This window comes from Oryx dammah, unplaced genomic scaffold, assembly GCF_014754425.2.
Source record: "Oryx dammah isolate SB20612 unplaced genomic scaffold, SCBI_Odam_1.1 HiC_scaffold_16, whole genome shotgun sequence".
Lineage (NCBI taxonomy): Eukaryota > Metazoa > Chordata > Mammalia > Artiodactyla > Bovidae > Oryx > Oryx dammah.
Genome location: NW_024070200.1, coordinates 38306597 through 38322801, shown reverse-complemented (window position 1 = coordinate 38322801; position 16205 = coordinate 38306597). Strand labels below are relative to the sequence as shown.

At 37.0% G+C, this 16205-nt stretch overlaps 1 protein-coding gene across 1 annotated transcript in view; it reads left to right on the top strand.

The window, feature by feature from the left end:
* Nucleotides 1–16205, top strand: part of IREB2 (iron responsive element binding protein 2) — a 51517-nt gene that overhangs the window by 8006 nt on the left and 27306 nt on the right. The window contains exons 3-5 of the mRNA XM_040257322.1: nucleotides 10484–10649; nucleotides 13698–13835; nucleotides 14720–14938. Of these exons, the coding sequence (XP_040113256.1) occupies nucleotides 10484–10649; nucleotides 13698–13835; nucleotides 14720–14938 (523 nt within the window). The remainder of the gene's footprint in view (nucleotides 1–10483; nucleotides 10650–13697; nucleotides 13836–14719; nucleotides 14939–16205) is intronic.

Here is a 16205-nt window from a genome sequence, read left to right as displayed (position 1 = left end):
ATCTGTCTTCACCACATTGCTTTGTGGTTGGCAGGGAAGATAGTTTTATGCAGATAAAATTAGACTAAAAATCTGAATAAATTGCCTAAGATCACATATCTTCTAAGTGAGAAGATTTAGTCTTAGACTTCTGTCTTCTGATTTCAGACCAGTGTCCACCCCCCTTAATACCATTCTGTTTCCCAATTTAATGGCATTAATAAAGTGCTAGCTAGTGTTTGTTATTTGCTGTATTCACTCTAAGATAAACTCTGTTATCATCCACTTGGCCAAGGTACCACTCCTAAGTATTATGTAATAAGTGGTGGGGGAGAAATTTGAACAGAGACCTGTGAATCCAAAGCCTGTTTGTGTAAAACTGCTGTGCTGGGGGTTGTATGCTCACCTGCTTGTGCTTATAGGACTGTAGAGGCACCATATACAAGCCAAGTGGCTCTGGCTGTAATTGTGTTAAACTGGAGAGCAGATGCCCTATATAAAGGAGTAAATGCTACTCAGTTCCAGCAGAAATGTGAGATTGGAGTTATAAAATTTTCTCTTTATCTTAAGGAGCCAGAAATTATGGTTTTCCTGTTTAAAAAAAAATCTCTAATATTTCAATGTTGGCAGTTAAACTTTAAAATGTTAAAACTCTGGGTAAAACAAAATGCATCTGTAAGCCAGTTTCTGAGCCCAGCACTGAGAAATGCATTACATTGCCTAATCTTGGTAGCAGCCACTTAACCTTGAGTGGTAAGATCTGCAGTCCTGGAGACGCTTTTCATCAGCTGCCTCCCATGTAAAACAGCAGGCCTTAGCATCTTTTTTTTAAAGGCTGAACCACGTCTTAGATCTTCTACTGAGTAATTGATCAAAAGGATATCTATTGTTATCAGTTCATTTCAGAAGTATGATAACCCACATTATTTTACTTTTTCAGTTTAAGTCACAAGCTTGTTCTGGTTCCCTAGGTGTCTTTGATTACCTGTCCTTAAAGGATTAGTTTTCCAGATTGATAGGATTCTAGAAATTCCTGGTTAGAAGAGGTGGCATTAATCCAGCCCAGTTTTCTGCTTGGTGCATGTATCTCTCAACAACCCTGTTTAATTCATTCAGTTAACATGGAGTACTGACATGTTCCTGGAGAGTGAAAGATGGATAAGATGGTATCTTTGTGCTTAAGAAAGCACACAGTTTAGTAATGGAAAGGGAAATTTAATATAAATAATTATTAACTGTGATACAAGCGTAACTGTAAGATGTAAGGAAATGCTGTATTATATGTTACTGTAAGGCTGACAGAATACCCAAGGAACAGTGGATTGGAAGGGAGTCAGATCACTGGAGAAGTTGTGGTTTAACTCATTAGATAGCAGAGATGTTTGCTGGTTTGGTCAGGCTGGAGCTGGTCTGGAGTTGCTGCACAAGCAGTAGGCCATCCTCGAGTTCAGGCAGGGGACTGGGCAAACCGCATCTGGTGGTGTGGATGTGTACGGAGACAACAGGTACTGGAGAGGGCAAGAGTCCTTCAGGGTCATGGGACTCATGGGGGCTTGCAGAAGCAGCAGCTGCTCATTGTGTGACCCTCCAGGCAGCTTTCAGGGAAAGTGCAGGCAGTGGCAGGGTAAAGGCTGTGCAGTGTGGAGTTTCTTGATCCAGGTACTGGCACAGGCAGGAGTCTTTCAGAGTGCATAGCTGCCTGGGGGCTCTCGGTGCCCATGTTAAAGGGGGGCTGTGGTGATACTAATAAAGGGGCATGTCTGCGTTTTTTATAAATTGTATAATAAAATGTGTCTGCATTTGAAAGATCTGTATAACTCAGTGAAACTTTATTTCTCAAAGATGTTCATTGCACACAGTGAGTAGACACTGATGCGACTAGATAAGAAACAGACAGGCTTACTTCCTTCATTTTTGAAAAAATGTCTGCCAGATATCCATGTTTGAATAACCAGAGTTTGTCAGTTGTTGTTTCAAGTAAAAATAGTATTCTTTGGGAAAACTGGCTATTTAGCTTGTAATTCAGTGACACAAGTGTTTTTCCCTCAAGCAACTATTGTACTTCGGTTTTGAGCAGAAATGCTTTTATACATTTCATTGTTGTCACACAGAACATTGAGACTTGACCTCAGTGATTGAGATTTAATACAATTAATACTTTTTCTGCTTCATCAAGGACATTCTTAAGTGAACCTGGTATTTTGTATGAAAGTGAACAGTACAGTGAGTACAAGTACAGTTGGATGCCATTGCTCTGAGTCCTGCTAAGGCATCAGTAGTTTTATCCACCATTGTTTTTGAACCTTTAGTACGTTTGTCAAAATGGTGGAAAAAGCAGATAATTTAAGGATGATGCCTAGATGCTTTGGCATAAGCATGTGGGTGGATGGTGGTGCTGTTTACTGAGCTGTGGAACACAGGAGATGATAGTGATATGGGACAGGGCAGAGGGAAGATCACTGAGTTCAGTTTAGGTACTAGTGAGCTTGGGCACATAGCAGTATTCAAGTAAAGATGTTTGTGAGGCAGCTAGCTGCATGGTTCTGGAGCTCAGGAGAGAGACCTGGACTGCAGGAGAATATTTTATTATTACTGTGGAGATAGTATGTTGAAGCCACAGGATCAATTGAAGCTCCTAAGAGGAGATAGTATGGAGTGAGAAAAGAAGTAAGCCTAGATATGAACTCTGAAGAACTACATTTGAAGATCAGGTAAAGGAAAGATTGAAGGCAAAAGGAGAAGGGGGCGTCAGAGGATGAGCCGGTTAGGTAACATCACTGACTCAATGGACATGAATTTGAGCATATTCTGAGAGATAGTAGACAGGAACCTTGACATGGGGTCCATGGGGTCGCAAAGAGTTGGACATGACTTAGTGACTTAACAACAACAAAGGAGTAGAGGTCGGCCAGGAAACCAAAACAGGGCTGCCAGAAAATGTTAAGAACTGTAAGGGAGCGAACAGTTTGCTCTCCTTGCAAGTTAAACTGACAGTCTCATAAATGCTGGCAGAAGACAAAACTGTTGGATCAGAGACAACGGATAGTTTATTACCCATAGCAAAGCAGTGTGCTTGGTACCAACATTTGTTGAAGAGGGTCAGGTAAAACCTGCACACGCTGCTGCTGCTGCTGCTAAGTCACTTCAGTCGTGTCCGACTCTGTGCGACCCCAAAGACGGCAGCCCACCAGGCTCTGCCATCCCTGGGATTCTCCAGGCAAGAACACTGGAGTGGGTTGCCATTTTCTTCTCCAATGGATGAAAGTGAAAAGTGAAAGTGAAGTCGCTCAGTCGTGTCCGACTCTGTGCGACCCCATGGACTGCAGCCTACCAGGCTCCTCCATCCATGGGAGTTTCCAGGCGAGAGTACTGGAGTGGGGTGCCATTGCCTTCTCCAAAAACCTGCACACGAGGTTGTGTTAAAGAAGAAGAAATCTGACTTAGGGAACCCAGATCTTTTACAATGGATGGTAGCATGCCGACACTATCTTTATCTCCCAAGGCTAGTCATTATATTAACATCTTTTTAAAAACAGTCTGGAACAAAGCCAATCATTGCTTCTGCTTGCAAGTGGTGTAGAAATGTGAGCTCGGAGACATGGAGAATGGTATCGTGAAAGTCAGTAGAAAAAGAATGTTTCAAGGAAGAGGAAATTGTTAGCTTCGTTGAATATTATAGAGAGGATATTGGAATTCTAGTTAGAACTCTTTCATTGATATTTTGAGAAATCAGATTGGTCTGGGCTGAAGTATAGAAGTATAAGATGAAATGTGTAGGAAAGTGGACATTGGGAATATGAGGGACTCAAAAAACTTGGTTAAGAGTGAAGAAAGAAGTACTTGGAAACTGTATGTGTACTTGTGTACACAAGTTTGTATGAAACTGGAGCTAGGAACTTTAAGTGCTGATGGGAGAAATCCAGTTGAAGGATAGAAAAGGAGAGGAAAGGTGAGAAAATTGTTAGACTCATCTCAAATGAGTCCTAACGTGTAACTGGAAGTTGCATACAGAGCTCCTTTAGAAAGTTGGCATTTAGGAGGAGGAGGTCCATAGCTGCCTTCTTAATTGGGAAAGGGATAAATCCGGAGGTATCTAGGCTTATGTGTAAAGTAGGAAAAAGCCTAGGTAGCTACTCTTTACTGTTAGGGTGCTGGAGTACCCACCTAGAGATATACTTTAAGGATTAAATGAGGTAATGTATATAAAACATCCGGATACATACTCCATAGTAGATCTTAAATGAATAACTATAGATGTTACTGTTTCTGTTACTGCATAATACATTGTAAACCAAAAGGCTTTGTGGTTAAAACATTAAGTAAACATCCCATAGTTTCTATGGGTCAGGAATTCAAAAATGGCTTAGTTGAATAGTCCTGGCTCAGGATCTCTCATGAGGTTACAGCTAGGTGTTAGTTGGGGCAGCAGTTACCTAAAGGCCTGATGGGCTAGAGGATCTGCTTTTAATGCAGCCCATTCACACGGCTGGCAAGTCGGGCTTGCTCTTGGCACAGAGGCCTCAGTTTTATTCCACATGAGCCTCTCCTCAGTGCTGCATAATTGTCCTTATAACAGGCTGTCAGTTTCTTACAGAGTGAGCCCTCTGAGAAGAAGGCTGATGCTGAAATACTTGTAACCTAGCATTAGAGGTCATGCGGTGTCCTGAGCCTAGCGGTTATCATATATACTAAGGGAGGTGAGTCAGACAGAGAAAGACAAATACAGTATGTTATGGCTTATATATGAAATCTAAAAGAATGATACAAATGCACTTATTTACAAAACAAAAATAGACTCACGGACATAGAAAGCAAACTTATGGTTACCAGTGGGGGAGGGGACGGGGAAGGGATAAATTAGGAGTTTAGTATTAGCAGATATATGCTGCCATTTATAAAATAGATAAACAACAGGGACCTACTGTATAGTATAGGTAACTAGATTCAGTATTTTACAATAAACCATAATGATGTGTGTGTCTATCTTGAGTCATTTTGCTGTATACCAGAAACTAACTCAACATTGTAATCAACTGTTCTTCAATTCAACAAAGAAAGAAAAACCCACTGTTGTCTCTGCCGTACTCTTGGTAACACAAACAGCTGATTTTCAGTGTAGGTTGTGTGAGAGCATGAATGCTGAGAGGTGAAAATTACTGGTGTCATCTTGGAGGCTGGTGACCGCAGAGAGAAATAAGAAATAAATTGTTTTGTTTGTGGGAGAAGGTGTTTGTTTGCTTCTTTCCTTGCTGTGGGCCTCTAGTAGTTATCATGACAGATCTGCAAGTTAGTACTTCTTAATGACAGAATGTCTACTCTTAGCACACTCTTTATTTGATAATTGCTTTTTAATTTAATACTAATTTTCAAATGGTAGAGTTAAAAAAAACAAGACCACTGAAACTATAACCAAAAGAGTAGCTCTGCTCCAAATTTTTATTCTGTAGAGAATACTATTTAATTCTTTTGGTCATTTCTTTTAATAATTTCCTCCATATTATTAAATATCCTTGCTTATACAGCTGTTTCTTGATCTTTCAGTTTTAGACTTTGCTGACTTTTTACTGTGGAAAATGAGAGTTTGGCACTTTTCTTCTGCATATATATGATGTACTTCTTCCTATTATAGTTATAATTTTGGTTAAAACAATATTCAGTCAGTTCAGTTCAATCTCTCAGCCGTGTCCGACTCTTTGCGACCCCATGAATTGCAGCATGCCAGGTCTCCCTGTCCATCACCAACTCCCAGAGTTCACTCAGACTCACGTCCATCGAGTCAGTGATGCCATCCAGCCATCTCATCCTCTGTCGTCCCCTTCTCCTCTTGCCCCCAATCCCTCCCAGCATCAGAGTCTTTTCCAATGAGTCAATTCTTCGCACGAGGTGGCCAAAGTACTGGAGTTTCAGCTTCAGCATCAGTCCTTCCAATGAACACCCAGGACTGATCTTTAGAATGGACCGGTTGGATCTCCTTGCAGTCCAAGGGACTCTCAAGAGTCTTCTGCAACACCACAGTTCAAAAGCATCAATTCTTCGGTGCTCAGCTTTCTTCACAGTCCAACTCTCACATCCATACATGACCACTGGAAAAACCGTAGCCTTGACTAGACAGACCTTTGTTGGCAAAGTAATGTCTCTGCTTTTGAATATGCTATCTAGGTTGATCATAACTTTCCTTCCAAGCGTCTTTTAATTTCATGGCTGCAATCACCATCTGCAGTGATTTTGGTACTTAAAACTATAAATATTCTCAACCAGTCCATGTAGTCAATTATGATTGCATCTCATTTCTCCCACAACATTGTATTTTTTTTTCTGTAATTAATGATTGTCCTTTTTTGTTTGCTTAGTTTTCTGTGTCCTTATCAATAATTCATCTCCATGCTTTAGAAGAACTAAACTCCTGGTATAACCAAGTAATCTGTCAGTGAATTTTTTTCCCTATCTCTTGGCAGCATACCATCTGGACTTCATTTTCTGCTGCATTTGAGGCTGACCACACTGTGGCTTACTTACAGTGCTGCCCTAGAAGAGTCTCTGCTCTTTCCTATGTTAGACTGTTTCCTAAATTCCATGACTTTTTATTCTCCACTTCCTTATTTTATAGACCATATCCTGATAGCTTCCTACAAAAGGGTGCCTGAGAAGTATGTTTTTGAGACCTTGACTAAATTGTTTTTTTTTTTTTTCATTTCTCACTGCTTGGCTTTTTTCCTTTTTAAAACTTTTTATTTTGTATTGGAGTATGTATAGCTGATTAACAATGTTGTGATAGTTTCAGGGGGACAGCAAAGGGACTCAGCCATACATGGACATGTATCCATTCTCCCCCAAACTCCCCTCCCATCCAGGCTGCCACATAACATTGAGCAGAGTTTCCTGTGCTGTACAGAGACCTAGCCTAATTAATTGATCGTTTACCTATTTAGAGATTTCTAGGCGGAAAGTTATTTTCACGTGGAACTTTGAAGGGATTTTGCCTTCTGGTTTTCCACATTCCTCTTTTATTGCAAGCTACTCTGATTCCTCGTCTTTGTTTCTGATCGCCTTTTCCTTTTGTGGGCATTTAGTTCCGGCTTTCTCTGTTCTGCTCAGTCTGTTACCAGTCAGTTAAGGACTATCTTCCAAAATTTTGTTAGCTTTGCTTCTGTTTCTTTGTTCTTGTGGGTTTATAACTTTCTTTACTGTTAACCCTAGTGGATTTCAGGAGAGAGTGGAGATAATTACTGGTGTTTATTTTACCATATTTTGCTAGTAATCTGACAAAATGCTTTTTATGAAGATACTTGAAACAAAAAATATTCCTGAAGAGATTATTTTTCCAGAATAATTAACCAAAGTTAATTTTGTGTATTGGCTTCTGTGATAATATTTTACTTCTTGTTATTTCCAAATGTTCTGTTGTAAAAATGTCCTCTCTGTAATTCCTCTTGGTTTTGGGGGGGCTTCGTTATTTTTGATTGAGGAAAAATGGAAATGAATATTTGTTAAGTACTTACTATTTGTCATATGTTTGTTTGAGGATTTTACGTGTACTAGATAGATGATGAAGTAAGGTATTCTTCACATCTGCTCTGTAGCTGGCATCCCCATTTTAAATGAGAAAATGCATCAATTTGAGTCACTTTCCAAAAGTCATACCTATTGCAGATAGCAAAGAGTGATTTTGAATTTAGTATTTCTGATTATGTAGTCCTTTATCCTCTTTACTTACAATTTTATTATGCTTTGATGTATTTGTGTTAAAATTTTCAAGCATAAAAGTAGGGAGAAAATAGCATAATAACCCACCATGTGTTTGTCAGTCAGTTGTCAACATTTGTCAATCTTTTGTTTCAGATATTCCACCTTTTTAAAAAAATCTGTAAACGTACTTCAGTATATATCTCTGATGTACAAAAGGACTTGTAACTAACAAAATTAACGGTAATTCTTTATTATGCTCTAAAACCCAGTCCATATTCACATTTCTCTGGTTTAATGTGAATTCCCTGGTATAGATATATTCTTATATAACTGTATAAATATATTTTTATATATTTATATAAGAAATATATAAATGTTGGTTTATTCACACAGTACCCAAATAGGGTCCACACATAGCACTTGGTCTTTGTGTTTCTTAAATCTCTTTTAATCAAAATATTCATCCTCTCTCCTTTTTCCATGTCATTTTTATGTTGAAAAAAACAGGTTCTTTGTTCTGTAGAAGGTACTACATTGTAGATTTGATTGCTTCTTCGGGTTTCATTTTATTGTTGTACTATCTCCCATGTTTCTTGGTAACTGGATGTTTGATTAGATTCAGGTTTATTTATGTTTGTATTATTTTTGCAAAGAATATTTCATGGTTGGGGGCTTGTATTGTTAAATCAAGAGGCATTTAACATCTATAATGTCCTACTTTTGGTGATGCTGAGTTGGGTATAATTGTTCTCAGCTTGATCTATCCATTATTAGTTCCCCATTCATATATTACCTCATGATTTTATCATCCACTTATGATCCTTGTATAGATCTATTATTTCGTTAGATGCTTCACATTGGTGATTTTTCTAATTATATCACTGCCCTTCTACATTTATTAGCTGTAATTCTTCTATTACAAGAAATTTTCTCTTAACTATTTTGTTACTTGAAATCAGGAAAGATGGGAATGACAGTTTATTTTCCCCTCTTTGTCAGTTTTCAGAGTATGCTCTGTAGCAAAAGAGTCATTATGAACTAAGGATGTTCATATATTTGCTATATTTTCAGGCATTACTCATTTTATTGCTCAGATTGATCCATTAGTGTCCCTATTAGTTTTTGATAACTTCTTTGGTTTCTGATACCAAATGTTCCAGGCTCATTTTGTGCATGTCCTTTCCCAAATATGGAACCAATCATTTCTGCAAGGAACTCTTCTTTTTTTTTTTTTTAAGTGGGAAATAGTATTTAGAAACAGCAGGCTGAGTTGCTAGCGGTTCATTACTATTGGATTGTCATCGTTTAGGCATTTTCATTGATCAGAGGTAAGCAATACATGTTCTTTTTAAAGAAAAAATCGTGAATTTGTACTGATAATACAAATTAAAATGTAAGGTTTTTTTCCTTTTTTTTTAAATTTAGCTACTCTGATTTTACACTTGTGTCATCACTCTCAGATCTTGGTTCCTAACCATACTAACAATGGTAAAAAGAAAGTAACTTTTTACTTTCTTATATATATGAGAATTTCAAAATTGCAGATATCAATACTAATGACTGAATATAATTTTTTCTTTGTGGATCTTTTTGCCCCTAGTATATGTCCTGCTAGATAGATGCAACCAAAATACTGTGTGGAATACATACTGAGTTTTTTTAGTTTATCTTTTCATTGTTCTTTCTGGGGGGGGTGTACATTATTACATTTTTAATATATAATATTTTAAGTTATATATAATACACTTAAATTATATAATTTTTAATTTTATATTTAATACAATCATATTCTTACACTTGCTTTTTTACTCTTACTGTAAAGGTGTATATTATAACATGCTTTTGCATTAATTTTTGCTTAATGATATAGTCTGGAGATCACTTCTTAGCATTTAGAGATTATCATTCCTTTAAATAGCTGCATAGTAATCTATTGTGTGTGTTACCGTGGCTTAGCATAATTCCTTAATTTCGTACTGATTCAGTCTTTCCTTTCAGCACTAAGGAAATACATTCAAGTGGCAAAATCTGTTGTGAGAATTTAATATGATCAAAAAATTTTTAAATATTGAAATTTATTTCTCTCTAGTATTCTTAAACTACTAATAAGAGTTAAATGACAATTTTCATGAAATTAATTTTGCTCACCTAAGCACCCTGATTTATTTTTAAACCTTAACTATTTTTGATAAAGATTATTTTAAATTTATTACAAACTATTTAACCATTTTTTGACATAATAGGAATGTTTTTATTATTGCATTTATTCTAATTATCTGTGCTTTTCAGTTTTTCTGTGTCTTTCCTGAATTATTTGTCAATCTTATATGCCCAAGTTAGTGCAGCTCTTGTGTAAAGGTTTTCTTTAAATAATTAATTTTTCAGTTATTTTATTAAAGTATAGGTGAAGGCTTTATCTATGCTTTTTCAGGGCCTCAGCTTACATATAGGAAAGTCAAATTTATAGAAAGCCTCATATTAACAAGAATGGTGTTTCACTTCCTGTTTACTGGACTAAAAACTTTTTTTATATTGAAATATAGTTGATTTCCAGTATTTTGTTGGTTTCAGGTATACACAGAGTGATTCAGTTATATATATGTTTCAGATTATATTCCATTGTAGTTTATTATATGATATTGAATATAAATTCCCTGTACTCTACAGCAAATCTTTATTTCTTATTGACTAAAATTTGTTAAATTGAGAAACAATATATCTGTGTCTTTACCTGACACAGATGTATTGCTATTATAATTTTTACAATATGTAGTTAAGATTATTCCCTTATTAATAGTAATATTTTCTCTTGAATCAGATGTTCTGCCTTACTCAATACGGGTCCTCTTGGAAGCTGCTGTGCGAAATTGTGATGGCTTTTTAATGAAAAAGGAAGATGTTATGAACATTTTAGACTGGAAAACCAAACAGAGCAATGTTGAAGTGCCCTTTTTCCCTGCCCGTGTTCTTCTTCAAGATTTTACGTGAGTAGTAGGCTTATTTTTCATGATGGATTTTCAGAGCGCTTTCTTTCTGGAGTCATGCTCCCAGATGTCTCTTAATTGTGAAGACTGATTTATAAATTTTAAAATTTCCCTTCTCTAAACTAAGGCTTCAGCAGTACGTGAACCGAGAACTTCCAGATGTTCACGCTGGTTTTAGAAAAGGCAGAGGAATCAAATTGCCAACATCCGCTGGATCATGGAAAAAGCAAGAGAGTCCCAGAAAAACATCTATTTCTGCTTTATTGACTATGCCAAAGCTTTTGACTGTGTGGATCACAATAAACTGGAAAATTCTGAAAGAGATGGGCATACCAGAGCACCTGACCTGCCTCTTGAGAAACCTATGGCAGATCAGGAAGCAACCGTTAGAACTGGACATGGAACAACAGACTGGTTCCAAATAGGAAAAGGAGTATGTCAAGGCTGTATATTGTCACCCTGCCTATTTAATTTCTATACAGAGTACATCATGAGAAACGCTGCGCTGGAAGAAGCACAAGCTGGAATCAAGATTGCCGGGAGAAATATCAATAACCTCAGATATGCAGATGACACCACTGTTATGGCAGAAAGTGAAGAGGAACTGAAAAACCTCCTGATGAAAGTGAAAGAGGAGAGTGAAGAAGTTGGCTTAAAGCTCAACATTCAGAAAACTTAAGATCATAGCATCTGGTCCCATCACTTCATGGGAAATAGATGGGGAAACAGGGTTAGACTTTATTTTGGGGGGCTCCAAAATCACTGCAGATGGTGATTGCAGCCATGAAATTAAAAGACACTACTCCTTGGAAGGAAAGTTATGACCAACCTAGATAGCATACTGAAAAGCAGAGACATTACTTTGCCAACAAAGGTCCGTCTAGTCAAGGCTATGGTTTTTCCAGTGGTCATGTATGGATGTGAGAGTTGAACTGTGAAGAAAGGTGAGCACCGAAGAATTCATGCTTTTGAACTATGGTGTTGGAGAAAACTCTTGAGAGTCCCTTGGACTGCAGGGGATCCAACCAGTCCATCCTAAAGGAGATCAACCCTGGGTGTTCATTGAAAGGACTGATGCTAAAGCTGAAACTCCAATACTTTGGCCACCTCATGCTAAGAGTTGACTCATTGGAAAAGACCTTGATGCTGGGAGGGATTGGTGGCAGGAGGAGAAGGGGATGACAGAGGATGAGATGGCTGGATGGCATCACCGACTCGATGCACATTAGTTTGAGTAAACTCCGAGAGTTGGTGATGGACAGGGAGGCCTGGCGTGTTGCGATTCATGGGGTTGCAAAGAGTTGGAGACGACTGAGCCACTGAACTGAACTGAAACTAAAGCAATGTGTCTCACTTGTGAAGTAAGTCAGAGCAGGAGAAATATCGTATGACATCCCTTATAAATGGAATCTAAGAAGAAATGATACAAATGAACTTAGAAGCAGACTCAACTGAGGGGAAGAGATAGTGAGTTTGGGAAGGACGTGTGTACACTGCGTGTTTGAAATGGATAATCAGTAAGGACCTACTGTATAGCACATGGAACTCTGCCCAGTGTTACGTGTAACCTGGATGAGGGAAGTTTGGGGGAATGGATATATACATACACACACACACACACGCATATATATATGTATATATATATACATATATATATATCCCTACACTGTTTTCTCCATTGTTAATTGGCTATATTCCAATGCTAAATTAAAAGTTTTTTTCAAAAAATTAGACGCTTATTTTCCTGTAGCCATTTATTTTAAAAACTGCTTCTAAAAAAATAAATAAATAAATAAATAAAAAAATAAAAACTGCTTCTACCTAACTGCCTACTTGTCACTGCAGTAGGCTACTTGTCCTAGCCAATAGGCTTCTCAGACTTAATATATCCTAAACATCATTGCCCAGTCCCCTCACTTATTCCTTTTCAGGTTTTTTCTATCATAATGAATGATGTTCTTTAGAGCAAAAATCTAGAAGTTAACCTTCCTTCCGCTCTTGCCTTCATACGTAATCCAGTCTATTAGCAGGTTCTGTGAGCTTTACCTTTGAAGTACACATGTCCTGAATCCAAATGCTTTTTACCATCTACACCTCCGTTGTTCTGATTCTAACCCCATTCTCACTTACCTGAACTATGACTATAATAGTCTCTGAACAAGTATCCCTGCTTCCACACTTGAAATGGATAGTTTTATCTTTTCACAGTAGATGAAGTGACTTGGTTAAAAAATGTTGATAAAGGTCATATCATTCCTCCATTCTCCAGTAGGCTTCCATCACACTTAGAATAAAATCTGAAGTCTTTACCATAGCTTGAAAGACTTTGCCTAATTTGGGTGTCTAAGAATTATTTATTGGAAGACTTAACCATTAGCTGAGTTTTGAAGGAGGCGTAGGAGTTAGCTAGACAAATAAGAACATTTTCTTTACCCACTCACCTATATCTGGTTGGTATGTTACTTCTCTGTGTACCCTGTGTATGCTGCTACTGTAGTACTTAAAATACTCTTCTGTAATTGCTACTGTATCTTTCCTACGAATTCCTTGAGAACAGTTACTCTCTCTTATTTATTTAGCCTTGTACCATTGGTGTCTAGCACCTCAAAGTCATTTGGTAAATGCTTGTTATATAGTTGGCTGGAGATACGTATGCAGATACAGATCTATCTATAGATTCCTACGTTTAGTGAATAACTTTGGAGACAAGGCACTGGGAGTGAAGGGGCTGGAGCTGGGGAGAAGGGATGGGATATCTTAAAATTTAAGACAAGGAAGAGGACTCATCAGCAGTTGCCTTGAAGTTATCTTTGCCTCTAAGAATCATCTGTTGTGTTATCTTTGGCACATTACCTTTTAGCACTCAAGTTCTCAGACAGTATTTAATATTCTCATTAAAGTAAGCTACATATAACTTTGGATACATTATCAAACATGAATGCAAACTAAAAAGGGATACTTTTTAAATTTAAAAATGAATAAATGCATATTAGTCACTTGAGCATATATAAAAGAAGACTTAGAAGTTAATTGTTCCTTATTTTTTAGTGGAATACCGGCAATGGTGGATTTTGCTGCTATGAGGGAGGCAGTGAAAACTCTTGGAGGTGACCCTAAGAAAGTCCATCCTGCCTGTCCGACAGATCTCACGGTTGACCATTCCTTGCAAATTGACTTCAACAAATGGTACTTTAATACGGATATTTATAAAAACAGACATGCAAGTTGACTGCTAGCCAGTCTGCTAGGAGTATATGGTATAGAGGAAAGGGAATAGAGATAATTTGTGCCAGAGTGAGGTTTGCAACATTTAATACTGACTAATACACAAAAAGAAAAACTGGTGAAAATTGATGGATTGGTGAAATTTATATTTAAGTCTGAGTTTAAAGTGATTTTCCTATTTGTGTATTTTGCTGCCATTTTTATAGAAATGTACAAGCCTAGAACCTGTTTTCCAAAGAGTGAGTATCTGAATAAAGCCTTCATTTCCTTTTTGTTTTTTAATTTCCCTTCCAGAGAGACTCTAAAGATATGAGCCATGGATGTCTTTAATTATATTAAATTGGTGATTGGAAACACTGAGCTTACTACAGTTGTATTTTCCTTCCGCTGAACTAAACTTTCTTACATTTAAATGATCCTTTTGATCAAAATCAAACTAGAGAAGACATGATTATGTTTTCATGCACCAGCTTATTTAGTTTCCCTGGAGTAATGGAATAAGACAATTTATTAAAGTTTTTGGTGTAGGTTAAACTCTGGATCCCAGATTCTTTTGAGTTGTTAGATGGGGGAAAAGATCAGTTTTGCTACTTGCCAAAAGTTATTGTAGGAAAATGATTTTAATGGGCATTTAGAATTATTTTTTTAATCATCATAAATTAACTCTCCCCCTTCTTTTTGTAATCTGAGATTTGCTTTTGAAACCTGATTTAAATGATACTTTAACCTTTGCATAACATTCAGTTGTTACTTCCAGATAGCATTGCTGGTGTGTGCTTTTTGAAGAGCTAAATTTCTGTCACTTTTAAATGGTTTTATTTTGTCTCTTTTTTTTGGAATGATAGTGCAATACAGAATGCTCCAAATCCTGGAGGTGGTGACCTACAGAAAGCAGGAAAGCTCTCTCCACTTAGAGTGCAGCCTAAGAAGCTTCCCTGCAGAGGCCAGACTACCTGCCGAGGATCATGTGATTCCGGAGAACTAGGCCGAAACTCAGGAAAATTTTCTTCGCAGATTGAAAACACACCCATCCTATGTCCTTTTCATTTGCAACCAGTGCCTGAGTATGACATGTTTTTCAAAATATTTGTTAGTGCCAAGTTATTTTTCAGTTCTCCTTCTCCTCCTGATCCCAGTTACATTGCCTTCATATTTATTGTGCTTCCTGTTGTACTGAAAGAAGCAAAGATAATTAAAATGGTAGTCTCCAAATACCATAATCTTATTTCTGTTTCTTCAGAAGAAAACTTCAAGAATTTTCTGTAAATATATTTAATTTTTGTAACTAATGTAGGCAGAGATATATCTTAAACTGAGTTTTTTATTTTAGTGAATTTATACCATTCATTCACATGCTCATTATTCATTCACATTTCTTTTATAGAAATCCCTACTTACATTTTTAGCTTTATTTTCCTTCTAGGAGATTTCTTATTCTTTCTTATTGCATTGGGACCTCTGTGTTAAGAATATTCTCATTATCACATGTCACAGACTTACTGAGCTATTTTAGATAAGCAGTTTCCTAAATGGTACCATGGAAAGTAGTAAAGCAGCCTGGAAAAGAATCCTATTCTTAAGAGTTAGTTAAATTTCCTACTGTGTAATTTTTTCAAAGTAATAAAAGCTCTGTGATATGTTTTCATATACTATAAAGTTTCCAAAGTCTTCAAGAGTTATGTTGTTTGTCCCATTGTTATTACACTGCCAAATCTTTTAAAGGTTAGTTAAAAATAACTTAGACTTTTCCAGGTTTAAAAAATTTATCAAATTTAAGGTGTGCTGCTGCTGCTGCTGCTAAGTCGCTTCAGTCGTGTCCAACTCTGTGCGACCCCATAGATGGCAGCCCACCAGGCTCCCCCATCCCTGGGATTCTCTAGGCAAGAATACCGGAGTGGGTAATTTAAGGTATAGGTTAAGGATATTATGAACGCACATTTCATCATAATTGCCAGATAGTAACATTTAAGTCATTTGTCCCTAAACTGGATCTTTCAAGTTCTAGGTGGTTCTCAGTTTTGTGCTCGCTATTGTTATAAAACCTTGGGTTGTAAGTGACCTCAGATGCTTTTCCTAAGAATTGAGTATAATCTGTGGGTCCTTTGCTATGTCAGTTCTATGTAAGTACTCTATTCCTCTTACCTAATTTTCCTAGTTTTTAGGGACTTGTTGAACTTCTGAGATTGATGTCTCTTGTTTAGAAATTAATTTTCTGAAAAGGAAAATTTATTGATTCAAAAAACCATTGATTGTTCTTGGTTATCTTTTTATAAGTGGTATGAAGCCCTAAGGTGGTATGTTTTTATTTCTAAAAATCCAATCTGGTGTAAC